The sequence below is a fragment of the Pogona vitticeps genome, chromosome 5 (assembly GCF_051106095.1).
Source record: "Pogona vitticeps strain Pit_001003342236 chromosome 5, PviZW2.1, whole genome shotgun sequence".
In the NCBI taxonomy this organism is placed as follows: domain Eukaryota; kingdom Metazoa; phylum Chordata; class Lepidosauria; order Squamata; family Agamidae; genus Pogona; species Pogona vitticeps.
This window is the reverse complement of record NC_135787.1, coordinates 28,119,754-28,138,785: the sequence shown is the minus strand read 5'-3', so window position 1 is coordinate 28,138,785 and position 19,032 is coordinate 28,119,754. Positions and strand designations below refer to the sequence as shown.

The window sequence follows — 19,032 nt, the reverse complement described above, 5'->3', positions numbered from 1 at the left end:
TATACTATCAGTCCTGCTGTCTTGTTTTATATAATAATAATAATAATAATAATAATAATAATAATAATAATAATAATAATAATAATAATAATAATAATAATAATAATAATAATAATAATATTATTATTATTATTATTATTATTATTATTATTATTATTATTATTATTATTATTATTATTATTATTATTATTATTATTATTATTATTATTATTATTATTATTATTAAAATTGTTGGTTGTTTTATCTTTTTTTAAAAATGTATATCATTAAGTTCATTGTTTGGAATTGTGTATGTTTATTTGTTTAATATGTAAACTGGCCAGAGTGTCCTAGTAGCCAGATGGGCAGTATAGAAGCCAAATAAATAAATAAATAAATAAATAAATAAATAAATAAATAAATAAATAAATAAATAAATAAATAAATAAATAAATAAATAAATAAGCAAGCAAGCAAGCAAGCAAGCAAGCTAATGGCCAACAAAACTGAGGTGAAAACAATTGTAATGCTTCTGGTCACTTGGAATCTTTAAAATATTATAACGGTTCCTAGAAACATAAACATTTTTAGTCTACACTGATATAAACAGTTTTATTCTACACAGATATAGCCCTCTAATGTTTAATGTTGCCTTACTGTCCCTTGAAATATTTTCCAGCATTGGCTAATATCATTGGATATATCTTATGCTGGTGTAAGGAAATGTGTGACTTGTAAGCCAAAGACAGTCTCTTTAATTGGTAGCTTTCTAAAAGATCCTCTACTTGTATTTCAGGTTGCATGCAGAGGTACCTGACTCATGCATAATGAATAATCACATGAGCACAATAATTAGCAGTGATCTGCCATCCTGGTGACATCATTTCCCTTACACCAGTGTAAGTTACAGAAGGCAATCTGGCCACTCTTACAAAAGAAGTCATGGGGGGGGGGGAGGAATAACAGAAATGTGCAAAATGAAATGTTTGTTAACATTGGTATTAACACAAGGTATTTTTTTGCTTTTCATTCTGTTGCCCTTTCAAAGAACCTTTACAATAACATTAACATTTAACTTTCACTCTCCTTTTATGTGCCATCATGTACTGTAGGTAGACGTTAAATTATATCCACAAGAATTTTGCAGAACAATCTTAAATGATAAGTATTTTTTTTCCACTAATAGTTTTATGCTTGTAAGTGCATCCTACTCCCATCCTTCACAGTGGAATCTATAAAACTTTTCATGCTCAGGGTTTTTTTTAATAAAAGCACTTGCTTATTTAATTAACACATTTTAATTGTGTTATGGATTTTCTTAACCTACTCTAATTTCTCACTTTGTTACAGATAATGTTAAGTGTCTCTTCCATTGATTATTGGCAACTGGAGCTTTCAGGGAAGATTGCTTCCAATATAGATTTCCAACTCTCTGGACTTCCAGTTCTCAAAGTTTCCTAACCTCGTCGACCCCCCTAATAAATGAATTGCAATGGTCACATGAATGTTTGAAGAGTGGTACTGATACCAGATCTTTTGGTCTGTCTATAATGGCACTTTAGAAGGAAGAAGCCACCTGTTTAAAAGAAAGAAAGAAAGAAAGAAAGAAAGAAAGAAAGAAAGAAAGAAAGAAAGAAAGAAAGAAAGAAAGAAAGAAAGAAAGAAAGAAAGAAAAGAAAGAAAGAAAGAAAGAAAGAAAGAAAGAAAGAAAGAAAGAAAGAAAGAAAGAAAGAAAGAAAGAAAGAAAGAAAGAAAGAAAGAAATTGACTGTGCTGCAGAAAAATGAATCTTATTGTGAAACTTCGTAGAAGTTTCCGAACACTTGTAATACTCTTAGCCACTTTCTGTTTAGTGAGTATAGTCATTTCTGCTTATTACTTGTATGCAGGTCACAAGCAAGAAATGGTTCTCATTGAGACCACAGGAGGGGTTGAGTGTGAACATCTTAAGCTCTTGCCATACAGGTCAATAGAGCTCAAGACAGTGAAGCCCATTGATCCATCAAGGACTGACCCAACTGTCCTGCTTTTTGTTGAAAGCCAGTACTCTCAGCTTGGTCAAGACATTATAGCCATTCTGGAATCTAGTCGATTTCCATATCAGATGGTGATTGCATCTGGGAAAGGAGACATTCCTCCCCTGGCAGATAATGGCAAAGGAAAATACATTCTTGTAATATATGAAAATATTCTGAAGTACACATCCATGGATTCATGGAACAGAGAACTCCTGGAAAAATACTGTGTGGAATACAGTGTTAGCATAATTGGTTTTCATAAAGCCAATGAGAACAGTTTGTCAAGCACTACACTCAAAGGATTCCCATTACACCTTTACAATAATGTTGCGCTGCAAGACTGCTTAGTAAATCCCCAGTCTCCTCTTCTGCACATAACCAAAGCCCCAAGGGTTAACAAAGGTCCACTGCCTGGTGAAGACTGGACCATTTTCCAATATAATCACTCCACGTACCAACCAGTGCTTTTAACAGAATTTCAGACTTCCAAACCATTCCCGGCTTCACTGCCAAAGGTTTCTCTCTATGCTACAGTGGTTCAGGACTTGGGACTTCACGATGGGATTCAAAGAGTCCTTTTTGGGAACAACTTGAACTTTTGGCTGCACAAACTCATTTTTATAGATGCCATCTCATTCCTGACAGGGAAACAGCTTGCCTTGTCCTTGGATAGATACATCCTTGTTGACATCGATGATATCTTTGTTGGGAAGGAAGGGACAAGAATGAATGTAAAAGATGTGAAGGTAAGATAAGAATTAATGGTGAGGTCTCCTCTTGCCGCTATATTTTCATTATATATAGTACTGGAATTCTTAGGAATCGCTCTCAACATTGTGTTTTCCTGCATTTTGCGAACACCAATCTGCTCTGAAGATTGTTTTCTTCAAATTATTGTTATATTAAATTGCTGCATTTTTCTAACAATAGTCTTTCCACTAAGGTTTTCATGGCCCCATAGATGACACATCTCCACTGCTCGTATTATCACAAGACTATCTGAGAAGGAACTCTGTGTGGACACTCCATACCCATTAATCAAATATGACATTCTAGCTGTTACACTGTGCTGGCTCTCCCATCCTAAAATGTACAGAACAACCTAGACTTCCTGGATTATCTGTAATCAAATAAACACACCTTACCAATTTCTGCTTTGTCAGATAACTAAGGGAGGAGAAGTTGAAAAAAAAATCAAGTGGAAAGCCACAATTAGAGTAGGCCCAGTGGGGATTTGATGAATCGTTTCCTTCATAGGTTCCATTGATTCTATGGGCCTATTCCAGTTGGGATTTTCCACTGGATTTCAGCCAATATATTCAATTGGCTGGTCCTCCACACTTTAGCAGTAAACCACCTATAAGGCTTGTGGATGGACCATGATTACACATCAAAATACCATCAGAACCATAACTTACAAAGAAGTGAGTGACAGAATCAGCACCTTACCTGAGGGAAGATTGAACCCTCCAAACTCTAGATGTACAGATCATTGAGAAAAATAGTTAAGGATGTGGGTTTGTACTAACAGAGTTGACTTCCTGCTAGGATCTAATGACTAACATGAACATAAATTGTTTTCAAGGTTGTATAAATTAAATAAATTAGCAGCACTAGCATTATTTCTAATGAAATCTTGCCTCAGAATTGTCTAAATAAAAGTGGGCAGCAGTTACAGTGGTGCCTCGCATTACGATGTTAATTCGTTCCAGCGAAATCGCTGTAGAACGAAAACGTCGTAAAGCTAAAATTAAAAAGCCAACTGAAATGCATTAAAACCTGGTTAATGCATTCCAATCGGCTAAGAATTCACCGTCCAGTGAAGATCCACCATAGGGGTGGCCATTTTCGGGTGCCTGTGCAGCGAAACATGGCTCCTAAACAGAGCGGGGAGCCATTTTGAGCACCCGGTGGACATTTTGAAAACCTGACGATCAGCTGTTTAGATCATTGGGAAGCAAAAATTGGTTCCTGAAACAGGGAACCAATCATCACGCAGCAAAATTCCCCCATTCAAAACATCATTTTGCGATCGCTTTTGCAGATTCATCGTTAAATGGAGTGCCCATCTTGTGAGGCACCACTATACCTTCTGAAAGATTTTGGATTGAAGCTCCTGTAATCTCTCATCATTGTCAATGCTGGCTAGGGATCATGGGCATTTTAGGCCAAGAATATATGAAGGAACACAGTTCTTCTTGTGGGAGAGAATCATAAGCTTTTCTGTCTTCAAATTGTTAACCTTCTCTTTTTTGTGATGCTTAAGATATAGCTTGTAACTACTGGAATTATTCCTCAAGCCCTAACCAAAAAGCCCAGTTTCAATTTTAGCAGCAGAGGAAGGCAACTGCCTCAGGTAGCTTTAGAATATCAGTGACAGCCCCTTGATAATGATCTACAAACTCTCTAGCACATTGCTTGAGGACCAAACCAGCTATTCCATAGAGAGCTTTCTAAACAAGCCTTCTTGCTTCAGGGGAGCAGAAGGTGTTTTCTGGTGACCATTGCTGAGGTAAGATTCAACTATGAGTGCAATTGGCTTCTGCTCATGGAATGGAGAGCAAGCACTATAATTCATCCGTTCGTTCGTTCGTTCATTCATTCATTCATTTATATCCCACCTTTCTCTCCAAAAGGACCCAAGGTGGTTTACATCATTAAAACAGTATTTAAAAGTTTAAAAGAGTAAGTATACACAAATAAAAAAAGAATTTTAAAAGTATTGTATTAAAATGGTAACTAAGATCAATATTAAAACACATTTAAAACAACAGAGCACAACAATCCATTTAAATCATGCCCTGTGATTACAAACCCACATGAATCACCAAATCTCCTGAAAAAGACAAAAAGCTGATCCCACAGTTACAAATAGTCAACTATCCCACACACTACACCAGAACACAGAGTTCTGACTCCTGTCCTCTGAAGATGCTAGCCACAGAGACTGGCAAAATGTTAGGAAGAAAAACCTCCAGAACATAGCCAAACAGCCCGGAAAACCTGCAACAACCTTTGGATCCTGGCCATGAAAGCCTTTGAGAATACATTGAATGATAGAAATCTCTAAAATTGTTTTTCAGCAAGCTATGGTGCTAAGAAGCAGGAGTGGCATGTACTAATTGTCACTAGCTTGGTGTCTTTCATCGGGACTACAACAGGTAGAAGCCATATGCTTCAAAGTCCAATTATTCCCTCATAAATCCAGTAAAAAGATGCTATAAGTAATTAAAGTCAATGGAAGAATGGGAAACCCATTGCCTGTTGATGTTACACACAGCAGAAACCATTGATGTTACACACAGCAGAAGCCATCCAATATTTGAATGAATTGTTTGCTGTCTGGTATTTGTAATCAGATGCAAACCACAACCCTTTATTTCTGCTGAGTTTTCAGCTTTACTGTCCCTTGGGCTCAATTATTGACAGGGTCTCAAATATCTTTGCTTTTACGATAAACATCCAAATCCAGATGGCATTTTTGCTTTCAGTTTGGAGCTCACCATTTCTTGCCCAAATGGCTCCACTTAGAACTCCATCTAGTTATTTTTCTTCAAAGATAGAGTGATGCAGAATCAGGGAATTAAAAGGATCATACTCTTCTTCAGGTCTCTTCCCCAATAATCAAAAATATCTTCTAAGATAGGCAGTTTGAAAGACAAGGGCTTTCTCATGGTAGCACACACATTGTGGATCTTTCTCCTTAATCTCTTTGGCTTCTTCATGCAGGACTTTATATGGTTTTAGCATATATACATGCATAGGTATTTTTAATTGTTACAGTTTAGGCTCTAATCTTAAAAGTTATGCCTCCTCAGCAGAATGCCAAGAACTGAGACATTTCCTACTTGCACAAGCAAACATTTATATTTTTAAAAAATATAGATTACACATATAAATCTTTGCTTGTCCCACCTGCATTTTCTCCCCAAGTGGGAAAATGGTGAGGAATTTCCTGGTGTTCTTGCATTAGAATCCTTGCATTATCAACAGTGATGTTTTGTACAATATTAGACATTTGCACCAACCTGTAAACTTTGTACAATTGCAAAAAATTGTCCCAAACTAGAATGACTGTTGCTTTGTTTAAGAATTTGAAGCACTGGATTGGTTGTTCACGTCTCATCAGTCAGCCAGGTCCTTTGGAAATGTAAACGTTTCTATTCTAGACTGATATCAGGTGACCCTCTCATACCTGATGTTGCCCTCTTTTCTCTTGAAAGCTTGTTTTTCCCCCAGTACTTTTCAGCACTGTTGCAAGAGGAATGGAGGTGGTGTTGGTAGGAATCACAGAAAGCTTCAAAATTGTTTTGCTTTGTTTGTTTCAATAAGCCATGATGCTGAGTAGTAGACGCAGCAAAGGTTCTCCTTTGGTTGTCTGCTTTCAGGAAACCGTGTTCCAGAAATATAAGACCCACTAAGCCTAACTTCATCCCTAGCCCAAACCCAAATCCTGACCCTTCTACTAACTCTCTATACAATTAATGTTTGCTCAGAGTGAGAAAGTACCTCAGAAGTCATTCAATGCAAGTCTTTTTTTCAAAAAAATAAAATCTGTCTGGATGAGGGCTAGCACAGTGTAAAGAGCTTAACACCACAATATATCTTAGCTACTAATAAGGGCAAAAGGGAATTTTGTTTGACAGGCAAGGTTGACTTCAATGACTGCATTTTATTTACCAGGGATAATTTTGGCTACTTCTGTTCAAGCCACTGTTTAAGGTTTGTCTTTTAATGAACTCATGAAATGTTGTAGCTTAAGCATTACAGCCAAGTATTTGTCCCAAAATGCATTTTGCTGTGGCTGCTGTTATTTTTAAATTTACATTTGCAACTGATTCTAGACTATAACATTTTTTAGTACAAGGAATGGGAATCTTATAAATGGACTCTCTTGTTATTCTGGAGGATCAGGGATCTACTGTATGTTACAGGCATATGTACAAGAAGTCCATCAAAGAAGATTACATGTGGCAGAAATTTATCAGGCAACTATTTAATTATCACTGATTTTTTTTTAGGTGAAAAATTCGCAAGTTTGGATTCATTAGCATTACTGTATATATCCATCTTTGTCATGAGACTTTCATGAGATGCTTTTCAGAAAGATTCTCTTAAGACATTAGTCTTATTCAGGCTTTATTGATGCAGTTTGTTCAATACACTTAAAGAGGAGTTGCTAGCCCTGGAGCATCTGTCATCATTTTCTTCACTTGAGCAATGATGAATAAGTCATAGAATCAAAGAATGATTGAACTGGAAGGAGCCTATAAGGCCATCGAATCCAACCCCCTGCTATATAAAAGAATCCAAATCAAAGCAGATCTGAAGAGAAGAGGTTCCTATTCACGTGTAGGCTCTTCAGACAAGGAAGAACCTTGATTTTCCAGGGTTGAAGAAACTGCAGGATAGAATAGGGCAACCAATTTTGTTGTTCAGAAGACAATTTACCACAACAAATGTGGTTTTGATTTTTGGTTTGAATCAATTATGTGATGTGCCAGAAAGGCAGACAGTAGATTACATTATAACTATACCATGGAGCAGTAGAACCCGAATTTCACACAGCGTAGGGATTCAGATGCAGAAACAGAATGCTGGGCCTTACCTTATGTCAATTAAGTCCCAAACTTTCCAACACATGGCCCAGTTCAAATGTTTCTCACCTCTGCTATTTTACCCTCAGAAATATCATGGAAAGTAGGTTTGACAGAGTAATTATGACTATCTGATAGGAATGTAAATCCTTGCTTGACGTACCCTTGCGTGTGAGGACAAAGAATAACAAAATTATTATTGCCCTATGAGAGAGCAAGCTGTTTTGTGGCATTCTTAGCAAGAGCAGAGAATAAAGATGACAATATTTTCATGCTAAGTAAACAACTGTGAAAACAGTACATTACAGAGAAGTAATGCTTTAATGTGAATAATGTGAATGAAGCAGAATGACTGCTGCTCTGTCAGAAGGACTTTTAGGGAACAGAAGTATCAGAGTAGTTGTTGGTAATTTTTTTAATAACGAGTCAGTTGTTCTGTGCTTGCTATTTGTACATGCTTTAGTTCTCAAAATGAAATGACACTAGTTGTGTGTAGAGACAGTTTATGCAAATTGGGGAAACCCTACTGCGAAAAAATTGTGCTCCCTCTCTCACTTTTCCCTGGAGGCCAGGAACTTCACAAGTCATGAACATTCTTCATTCTGGCACCCTGTCAAGTTGAAACAGCCTAAAGTAAACCAATGAGAATGAAAATTTATTGAGAATTCTTCACATCTCTAACAACTCCAGCTTGCACAGTATGTCATAGCAGCTGAGGGTATGAACCCAGGTTTGCTGTCTCCCTCAAATCCAACCACTCAAGACTATAACTACGCTACAACAACTAGGGATTTGCCTCAGGGCACCAAAATTTAGAGGTACTGGTGAGTTCTGGGAAAATTAAACTTCCTAGCACTATTCGTTTTCCTTTTTTTGTTTTGTTTTTTGTTTGTTTTTAGAGCAACATTTTTGTATTTCTTTTCTGGGGATCAGCACTGTCACACCCTTCTTCTTCTTCTTCTTTTCTTGGAGGGTTTATGCACATGTGTCAGGCCAGAGTGGCTGGAAGAAGGTACCAACTGCTTTGGTTGCTAATTAAGCCTCTGTAACCATAGCACCACAGTAGCTGGTGTAATGATTGCCAGAGAGATAGTTAGCATGAATGATATTGAAATACAGTAGGTACCAAAGTTGTTCCTCATGATTGTATGGAAGAAGGCAATTCTATAGATGAACAATTAATGAACAGGAACTTAAAGCCGCCTAGAGTGGTCATAACTGACCAGATAGGCGGGATATAGATTAAATAAAATAAATAAATAAATAAATAAATAAATAAATAAATAAACAAACAAACAAACAAACAAACAAACAAACAAACAAACAAACATGAATATTTGGGATGTGTGAGATAGATATCTATACCCCTTTTTAATGTGGACTTTCCCTCAGCTTGCCCCATGAGAATTATTTGTGGACTTGTTCTACTTTGCATTCTAGATTCTACACATTATTGTCCAAAATCCTTTTCCCATAGTTATGCTAGCAAAAGGGAAATGGCATAATGTACCGTGGTAATTTGCTACCGCTTAAGGAGTCCCCACTCGGATACCACAATGCACACCAGGTGGCAGCGGGGGTGTCTTGGTGTCTGGCAGGAATCCAAGTGGAGACTGATTAATTAGCATCAATTTGTCAGCTCAGTTTAAATTGTCCCCTTACTGCAGCAGAATTTTGATATTCGACGGCTTAAGATGTTTTAAAAAATCTTGCTTCGCTATCTATAATTCACAGTGGGAGCGCAGATATAGAAAAATTGTGATATTCTACACAACCTGGCCATTTGAAACACATCTTCCACATAAGGCCAGCCCAAAATTTTTTGTCTGAGAAAGAAAGAGAGAGTGAGAGAGTGTGTCATCATCATTATCATCATCATTTTAGAACTGCACACCTGGAAGTGATCTTATGAATCATTGAGTCCAGCCCTTGTCAAGGAGGCACAAAGGGGAATTGAGAACTCCCAAGATGCTTAAGCCACTAAGCTATCCAGCAGAGTCCTCTCTACTTTTCTCAACTTAGAGACATATTAAGTGAAAAACAAAGAGACAGCCTTCTTGGTAGCTGCTTCCATTCCTCAGAATTCCTCCAAGGAATTCTGGAGAATAGGCTAGCTCTTTTTCCATTATCCTTCCATCAGCCAGGAGAAATGCTGCCTGAAGGACTATGGGAATTGTAGACCAATAAAGTCACATTTCAAAGCTTTGCTGGGGGGGGGAAAGACATTTTTTATTCAAGCAAGACTTGGGTTTTTAAGCTGACTTGCGTGCAGAAGTATCCAAAAGCAGTCATGGAATCTACATGGGGCTGGGGGAAAAGGGAAGGTCATGAATGCAAATTCAGTAGGTTTGCTCATCCCTATTGGCTGCATTAGGTACTTGGTTTCCCATTTGCACCAGGTTTCCACAAAAAAATATACCACAGCAACTGCTGCTTTCTCCACACTAAGTGGATACAAGCCATAGGCACAACCTTTACATGCTGTGCTACCTTTGATCAATTTTTCCCTACTGGGGAAAAATATGTTTTCTGTCAGTGGGGATGGTGTCAGAATATAAAATGCCTTGAGATTAACCAGTATCCTTCATTTTGCTTTTAGCAGGAGCTTCTGGACTTTAGAGTTACCATATATTTTATTTGCTTTCAGAAAAGATTGGCTTTTCAGTGTATTTCTTAATGAGCCATTTACAAGCTATAGAGTTTTTAGGATGCATTAGTATCCAAACCAAGGGTTGTATGATGATGATGATGATGATGATGATGATGATGATGATGATGATGATGATGATGATGATGATGATGCCCAAAAAAGGGGGTGAATGGTTCAGAGGATGAGCAAACTACCCAGACTTTATCAACACCAACAAACAATTGAAAGTCAGTGAATGTGGCCTTCCCTCCAATGAGTTAAAGCAGCCTCTTCAGCAAGAGAAAGAAAAGGTCAGATGGAGGCAAGGGGAATAGATTCCAGACTGGTGGTTTATATACCTCAGGTTGCCTAATGGTTTTGTGACAGTGCTATTCTGCTGTGCTGAGACATTAAATGTCTGATTCAAATGATCAGGAGGTGGCTGTGGTGCAATCTGCACCGGCCTCTGTTATTTCAGAATGCAGAAGGTATGTGAGAAACTGCTTGTTTTGGGGTGTTTTTCCTTCATCAGGAAAATATCTCCCTTCTCAAGAGAAAAACAGCAGGGAGAATTTTTTTCTCTCCTGTAGCAAATACACACACTCTTTCTCTCCCACACACGAGACACCATTTCATTACCTCTGTATTCCCATAATTCCTATTCACATACTATGTACAGCTCAGTTTCATAATGTTAAATCAAATCAGTGGAATTTTCTTTCTCCAGTGGAGCACAATTAGGATTGAATCCTTTCTCTGCCTTCTTCATATTGGTACAACTGCTGAAAATAGTACGAGTTGCACTGTTACCATAAAATGCTGTGCTTTTTTCCCTTTCATCCCTTGGGTATATGTTAGGAATGTAAATCTTCACTTATTATTACACACAAAAACAAGAAACTAAAAACAAAACAAAGCACCTTGTCTACAAAGAGGCAATATTTTTTTTCTGTTGCTTTTCTTAAGGGTGCACTCAAGGCAGTTAAAGTTTTAAAGGTCCCATAACAAAAATACAGTGAAGCTATAAATAGAGTAAAAGTGCAGTAAAGGGTGCAACTACACCGGAGAAAGGAACTGGGAGCTGGAATGGGGGTTTGAAGTCAGTTTAAAGCCATGTGGTTTTTGTGCTGATGTGTGCATCCTCTTGGGACAAGTTTTTAATTCGGTTGTAAGCTGTGTTTTATATTGGCCAAGGGGCTACACAGATTTTAAGACCGTCACTTTTTAAAGCAAATTGGCCACTCAGCAGTCCACCTTCTGATTTTTCCAGGCCCCTTCAAATGCCTAAAAGAGCCATTTTCTTTTGTAGACGATTGTTATAAATTGTCTCTTTGTTAATTTTACTTATTTTAATATTTGTTTTAAATTTTTTATATATTTCAGAGTGGCATAGTGCTAAATTGATGTTACAGAAAATATAAAACAATTCAGACTGTAGGTTACCCACAGACCAAAATCTGTGATTCTGGCATTCAATACTTAACAAACCCCATAGACACAGGCAAACACACATGTGAAATGATTTTTTTTTTTTTTTTTTAAAAATCACAATTGGAACCAATTCAAAATAAATGACCCAGTTGTGGGTGTTTTAAAAAAAAACTCACCTTCCGATAATGTGTGCTTAGCTGTGTATCACGTAGGTAAATCTTTTTAAATTGATTTCAAGCATGCTAAGCCCAGTGTAAAAACAGAAGAATCAAAACACTGAGCACTAAGGTAAGTTGAAAAAAGGAGCAACTGACCCCTTGTTAAAAACTCCCTAGTAATCCAGCTGAGATGCCAAAGGGGTGATATGAGTGAAATATATATCACTTTAGCAAACAATAGTAATATTCTTCAAGAACATATGTTTAGTAGTGTGCATTTTTCTTATACCTAATCTGAATTTTTCAGTTTACTACTTCATTCTTGTTTCATACTTCATAAAATTAATACAGCTCAATAAAACCATATGTGTGTTTAGAAACTGGAGTATAAGTATTTTCTCTTTATTAAGCTGGAGTATTTACCTCAGATTCACCATTTCTGTTTTATTTTGAACTCATAGAATTATGTTAGATGCTTGGAGGTTGCTTCTTTAAGATTATTTGTTGTTCTTTATAATGTAAGGGAATAAGAAGTGATGGAACAAACTTTGGTATCAGCCTCTGTGCATTTGTTACTTTTTCCTCTGGACCTCATGACCCTCAAATGTTCAGCTTGGTTCACATATTTGAAGCGCTGATCTTCTTGCTTTGCTTCTCAAATGGTATAAAAATGCCTTTAGTCTTTGACATCTCCTTAAGTTTTTGAAGGTCTCTATTCCATTCCCTCTCTTCCCTCCCTCCCTCCCTCTCCCACACCCACCCACCTGATCTTTGTGCATTAAAAAGCACTTTGAACTCTGAAAGAGAGCTCTTATTTCAGGGCCATAAAGACACAAATACGTATAAAAGGGCACACAGCTCTTTTGATCATCTGGGGGGGAAAGTAGCACTGTAACATCAGGGGACTGTATCCTACATGTGTTCAAGAGAAGGCGTTAGGTGTGATAAACCTAATTATAGAGCTTCCATTTGGTAAATTCTGTGATCCTTTTGAAAGGATCATTGATTATATACAGAAGAAGACAGAAAAAAATGTGCATCTCTGGCCAAACTTTGAGAATAAAGTTAACAAACATTTTTTCAGAGAGAGGAACCCCATACAGATTACATCAGGATAGCTGTCATAATTTATTGTGCAAAGTTAATTCCCCAGAGACATTAAAGGCCTTTTTAAAAAAGCCCACTATAGGCTTTAAAAGAGAACAGAATGAATGTTATGAGGAGGGGGGAGAACAGCATTGTGTCAAGCAGTATCATGGATATAGGTTATCTTCAGATGATTATATCCATACACATTAGTTGGTATCATAGCCTGCTGTTAGAAGCGTGCTTATTATACCCAGCTTGTATACCTTCAAAGGGTTCCGAAGAAATAAAAGCAAGGTTATCAAGACTAGATTACGATAAACCCACAAAAAGTAAGCCTATGATTCTCAGCTCATACATGAGCCAAAGAATGGTTGCCATTCACAAAGTGATACCACACAGGGAAAAACCCCAGAACCTGACTGCTTTCTTCATCAGCTAAATATTTCTCACCCAAACACCAAAGAATTGTCAAGGCTATTTTTCAACATGTGTGAATGGTAGAAGAGGGTATCTTGTAGTCTGTCTTGACTGTTCACATTGGTGTTGTGAACACTGAGGCTGCCTTTTGCTATGTAAAACTTGGTGATCTTTCCTGCTGGCAATGTGCACACAGTAATAGCAGATCTTTTCCTGGCATTCTGAAACATAGATGCAGAAGTAAAATATACTGCATTCACAAACCAGTTTTTTTTAAATAAAATTGAATTTCCTGGCTTTTTAAAATGGGAGTTTAAATATACATATGCTGCCCACAAATTCAATCAGAAATTTCCCTTATATAGAATTAACCAGTGGTAGAGGATTCCAGAAGATGAACATATGATCTGTTCTATGGTTACTGGGAGAAGACAGAGACATTACCTCTCTGAGCTGCACTCTGAAGATGGTCCTCTAGGAAGGAACAGAGCCAGGACAAAGCCGGACAACCAATCCCCAACCCAGAGAGCCTTCCTGCTGAAAGGTCAAGGCTGCTGAAAGGTCAAGGAGGACCAACAGGGACATTTGCCCTGTCAGTCTCCCTCAAAAAAAAATCATCTTGCAGGGTGACCAATGCTGTTTCCATGCCATGACGTGGCCTGAACCCAGACTGGAATGAGTCAAGAGCACTGGTCTCCTCCAGGAGTGCCTGTAGCTGACTGGTCACTGCCCTCTCCACAAGCTTGCTTAAAAATGGGATGTTAGCAATGGGTCTAAAGCTGTTAATGTCATCAGAAGCAAGATTTCTTTTTGCGTGTGTATGTGGATAGGCCTAATGAGCATCTCCTTGATGGTATGGAGAACCTTGGCCTCCTGATGAGATCCATTAATGATGGTCATGGAACACTGTGTCATTACAGCTCTAGCTGGGCAAGGGTCTAGGGAGGTTGCAGTGATCTTATAGTGATCAAGCACCTTGTCAACCTCATCTGACATCCCAGGCTGAAATTGTGTTAACATCACTGAACAAGGCAGTGCAGTGGACATCTAACATGAGATGTTGTTGGTTTGCAAACATTGAGCAGAGCTGTTAATATTATGACATTTTGGAAGTCATTAACTCATCTAGTCATCTCATTTCAGAAGCGACTTGATGGCACTTTTGGAATTTTTAACACAGTGAATTATAATATTATAACATTGTATGCTAATTCCTTGGAGACACATGGCAAAATTTTGCTTTCTGTAGGATTATCACTGTGTCACTTTCTTTAAAGCAACTCTGTTTTTTAACAGTTTTGACTGTTTATGATCTCTCAGAAAGACTTTCTATGTTTCAAAAAATATCCACCTCGACTCCTTAACATCATCAGGTCCTTTCATGAGGAAATGAAGGGCGCTGTAGTTTTTGATGGCTCAACATCAGATCCCTTTGACATCCAAAACTGAGTGAAACAGGTCTGTGTCCTTGTTGGGATCCTTTTTGCTATCATGCTGAAGCACGCCTTTGGAATTGCAACAGAAGGTGTCTATCTCTGAACTAGATGAGATGGAAAGCTCTTTAATCTCTCTAGATTGAGAGCGAAGACCAAAGTCCAGCTGAAATGCATGCAGGACTTCCTCTTCACCGATGATGCAGCTGTTGTCGCCCATTCTGCTGAACAGCTCCAACAACTTTTGAATCGTTTTAGTAAGACCTGCCAAGATTTTGGAGTAACAATCAGCCTGAAGAAAACACAAGTCATGGGCCAGGACGTGGACTCACCTCCCTCTATTACCATCTCTACACAAGAATTGGAGGTTGTTCATGATTTTATGTACCTTGGCTCAACGATCTCTGACACTCTCTCCCTAGATGTCAAGTTGGATAAACGCATTGGGAAAGCAGCTATCATGTTCTCTAGACTCTAGCTACCATGTTCTCACAAAGAGAGTATGGCTTAATAAGAAGCTGACGGCATATACCAAGATCCAGGTCTATAGAGCCTGTGTCCTGAGTACACTCTTGTAATGCAGTGAGCCCTGGACCCTTTGTGCACAGCATTGTCTCAGACACATTTTTTGTATCACCTGGCAGGTGATATAGAGTTCTAAATAGAGTAGTCCTAGAACAAGCTGGAATTTTTAGAATGTATACATTACCAGAACAGTAATGTCGACATTGGCTTGGGCATGTTGTGAGAATGGCTGATGGTCGGATTCCAAAAGATCTCCTGTATGGAGAATTAGTACAGGGAAAGCACTCCAGAGGTACAGATCTGAATTCCAGTTTCAAAGATGTAATTTTTATTTCGGCTGCCCCATTTTTAGAATTTTCTTGTAGAATGTTGATTTGTTCTACCAGGACAAGAACATCACTGCACTCTCATACAGTGATCAGTTAGTCTGTATTTAATTTTATTTTTATCCATCTTGGTGACTACTACTAGTGGAAAGGCAGGATAAACACAAGATAAATAAGTAAAAGAATGACAACAACTTGCTCATCCTCCAGGCCATAGCTGGTCAAGTTCTTCTCAATAAGCCTCCAACATGAAGCATGTGTTGAAGAATGAATCATCTTGCCCTTAACCTTTAAAAAAATAGAGCAGTCACTCAAGAATGACGCTGTCATATTTGCTATAGCTCTGTATTAATGTACAGTGGTGCCTCAAGTTATGAAAGTCCCTACTTGCGAACATTTTGACTGGTGAGCGGAGCTTCGACGTAAGAACAGAAAAAGGCAGGGGGAAAAGGCAGGAAATTCTGTTGGTGGCAAAGAGGCTGCTACTTTGTAGCTCTTTTGCCCCAATGGTTAAGAAAGGGAGGCTCAGCCTCCCGGGCTTCCACTGCAGCCATGGACTCCCGGGCTTCATGGCACAGCTGCGTGTTTTGGACGCTGCCTTGCTGTCACCTTGGGTTTCTCCGGACACAATTACTTCACGTGGACACCCACCAACTTGGAAGCCTGGGAAGCTGCCACACGGTGTGGCGGTCGGGGTGGCGTTGGAAGCCCGGGAGGTGGGGTGGATTGAGAGTCTGTGTTGTTTTGTTTTTTGGTGATTTTTTTGCAGTCCCACAATGGGACTTGCTCCAATGTTTATTTTTGGATTTGTTTTTTGTTGTGTTTTTTGGTATTTATTTTTTTAAAAAAAAATATTGGCATGGATTAATCTCGTTCCCATGCATTGCAATGGAAAATGGTGCTTCGACCTACAAGCATTTCCACTTACGAACATCTTCTGGGATGGATTAAGTTCGTAAGTCGAGGCACCACTGTATGTTGAAAATTACAGTACACTCTACTCAACAGCCAGTTACTTCCTTCCCGTTTTAGAAAATAGTGCATTAAGTACTGAATCAGTCCTATGACAGAAAGGCTAGCTACTCCATGCTGAATGACCAGTCATAATTATTGTCTTATAAGCACTTCATGAGATAATAAACACTTCACAAGAAATGTCAGATATAATGCATTTCCTCTGGTAACAGTATTACTTGTATTGACTTTCCTTAAGCATGTCTTTGTCATCCAAACTCAGGGAGAAGAAATAGCTTTCAGGCCAACAGAACAACTTAGTATCATTAATATTATACAAGAAATTTCCAAGCAGCTCAGTACAGACAAGGGCATTATTAATTCATTGAAGGTCCTTCACAGCAGATGGATGGGCAGGGAAGGAAGAAGAGTGTGTTAGAAGATGTGGCCACTAAAACCTTGTTGCAGAAACCTCCTCACAGTTTATTTTCTAGATATTCTTGTAAAGAATCTGAAATAGTCAGTGCTAAGTGGATGATGGAGATAATATAATTCAATATTTGGCACCACCAAGTTTCAAGTGCAACAGATGCATTTTATTGTGTGTTTATAAATGAAAGGAACTGTTTGAAAATTTACCTCATCTTCTAGTTGTGCAGTCTACACCACTTTTGAAACAAAGGCCATGTATGTCACTGGAGAAAGTCTCAAGGCTACATAAGAGTGTTGCCCAATTTAACCTACAGCTGTAACAGCAATTTAAAAACCTGTGCTGGATCTGACCAAAAGTTTATCTCATCCAGCATTTTGCTCCTCAATTGCCAGACATCTCCTTGTGGGAAAGCCACAAGGAAGACATGTACTTAGCAGCCCTTCCCCCATGTTCCTCAGAAACTAGTAGTACAAGAAGCACACTATCCAAATGTGATACTAGATGAACGTCTAGCCATAATGACTAGTTGATCCTTATAGCCTTAGGCTTCATGAACTTGTCTAATCCTCTTTTAAATTTTTCCATATTGGTGGCTGTTGCCACATTTTGTGGCAGCTAATTCCATGATGTGATGAAGTACTTGCTTTTATTTACACACATTCTTTAGCAGTTCAGTTGAACCCAGTTTTTCATATGATGCGAAAAGGAGGAAGACCTGCACCTTGTCCACTTTCTGTATAACATTCATAATCTTATGCACCTCTAACGGTAAAATCCAATCCATATTTTCCTAAATTATGCCGCACTGGAGCATGTGGTGAGACTTCCTTCTGCATGAACATGCATTGGTTTGTGTTGCAAAAATATAATGCAGTGGTTTCCTGATGTGCTACATAAAATAAGCATGTTGCCTGGAGTAACTCCTTAAGGAAGTGTTTGCTCTTCTGAATGGAGCCAACGTCTTGAGAACAGGCATATGTCACTTTTGCTTCTTGACTTCATGGTCTCATAAAAAAAGTCATAGGACATTTTCATTCCCAGTATGTTGTGTTGGGTGGACAAAAATGCATCTCAGTGGCAAAATACAATCGATTTCTTGGAATAATTCCTTTCTTAACATTTTGTTTGTTTGTTCTCTGTCTTTGAAAAAAAAAACACCTACATGGGAAGCAACTGAAATTCAGAGGTGATGGCTGAAATCCTGTTGCCTAGTATAGTACTTGACACTAGGGTGGGCCCACTGAATCTGTGAGGATTTGGTGAATCAGCTCTTCCATACGTTTCATTGATTTAAATTGCAGAGTCACAATTAGAGTAGAGCCATTTAAATCCTGGAATGTATGGAGGAATTGACTCACCAAATTCCCATTGATTCAATAGGCCTATTCTAGTGTGATCTACTATACTGAGAAACAGGATTTCAGCCATTGTTTGAACTATTCAGATAACAATGCTTTAGAATAGTTTGTTTGGTCTCAATAGCTTTCAAGTTATAACTAGAGATAGGAGTATTCACATTCGTATATGAATATCCCTGCTCAGCTGGACTTAATGAGAGGCCAGCCCCTGAGGCCAGACTATCCACTCAAATGTCTGGCAGTGGCCTCACTCATCCTTTGAGTCACTCCCAGAGCACTGCTCTCTTCCCGCTCGACTAGCCACTCAGCAGCCATGCAGGGAGACTCGTCTTCCCTCCCCCTGCCTGGAGTAGCTAGCCAAGCAGGAAGAGAGTGGCCCTTTGCAAGTGATTGGATGAGCAAGGCCACTGCCACCACCCCTGGACATGTGAGTGGATGGTCCAGCCCCAGGGGCCGGGCCTTCATTAAGTCCAGCTGCACAGGGATATTAGTATACGAATACGAATACCCCCATCTCTAGTTACATATAACAACTAACTATTCATCACTAACCATAATAAAGAGATTGATTGATTATGAAAAATGTGACTCTGGGGGACTTCCAAGTGCATGGAAGTTAAGCTGTTTTTGTTGTGTATTTCTTGAACTGCATAGCCTACAGAAGCGCTTATATCTAGTCCTCACCT

At 38.5% G+C, this 19,032-nt stretch overlaps 1 protein-coding gene across 2 annotated transcripts in view; it reads left to right on the top strand.

Annotated features, from left to right (window-relative positions):
• Window positions 1-1,393: 1,393 nt before the first annotated feature.
• The window catches only part of LOC110083896 (bifunctional heparan sulfate N-deacetylase/N-sulfotransferase 4), a 138,951-nt gene continuing 121,312 nt past the window's right edge, over window positions 1,394-19,032 (top strand). For both annotated transcript variants that reach the window (XM_078376627.1, XM_078376626.1), the window contains exon 1: window positions 1,394-2,742. In XM_078376627.1, the coding sequence (XP_078232753.1) occupies window positions 1,762-2,742 (981 nt within the window). In that variant the 5' untranslated portion in view covers window positions 1,394-1,761. The remainder of the gene's footprint in view (window positions 2,743-19,032) is intronic.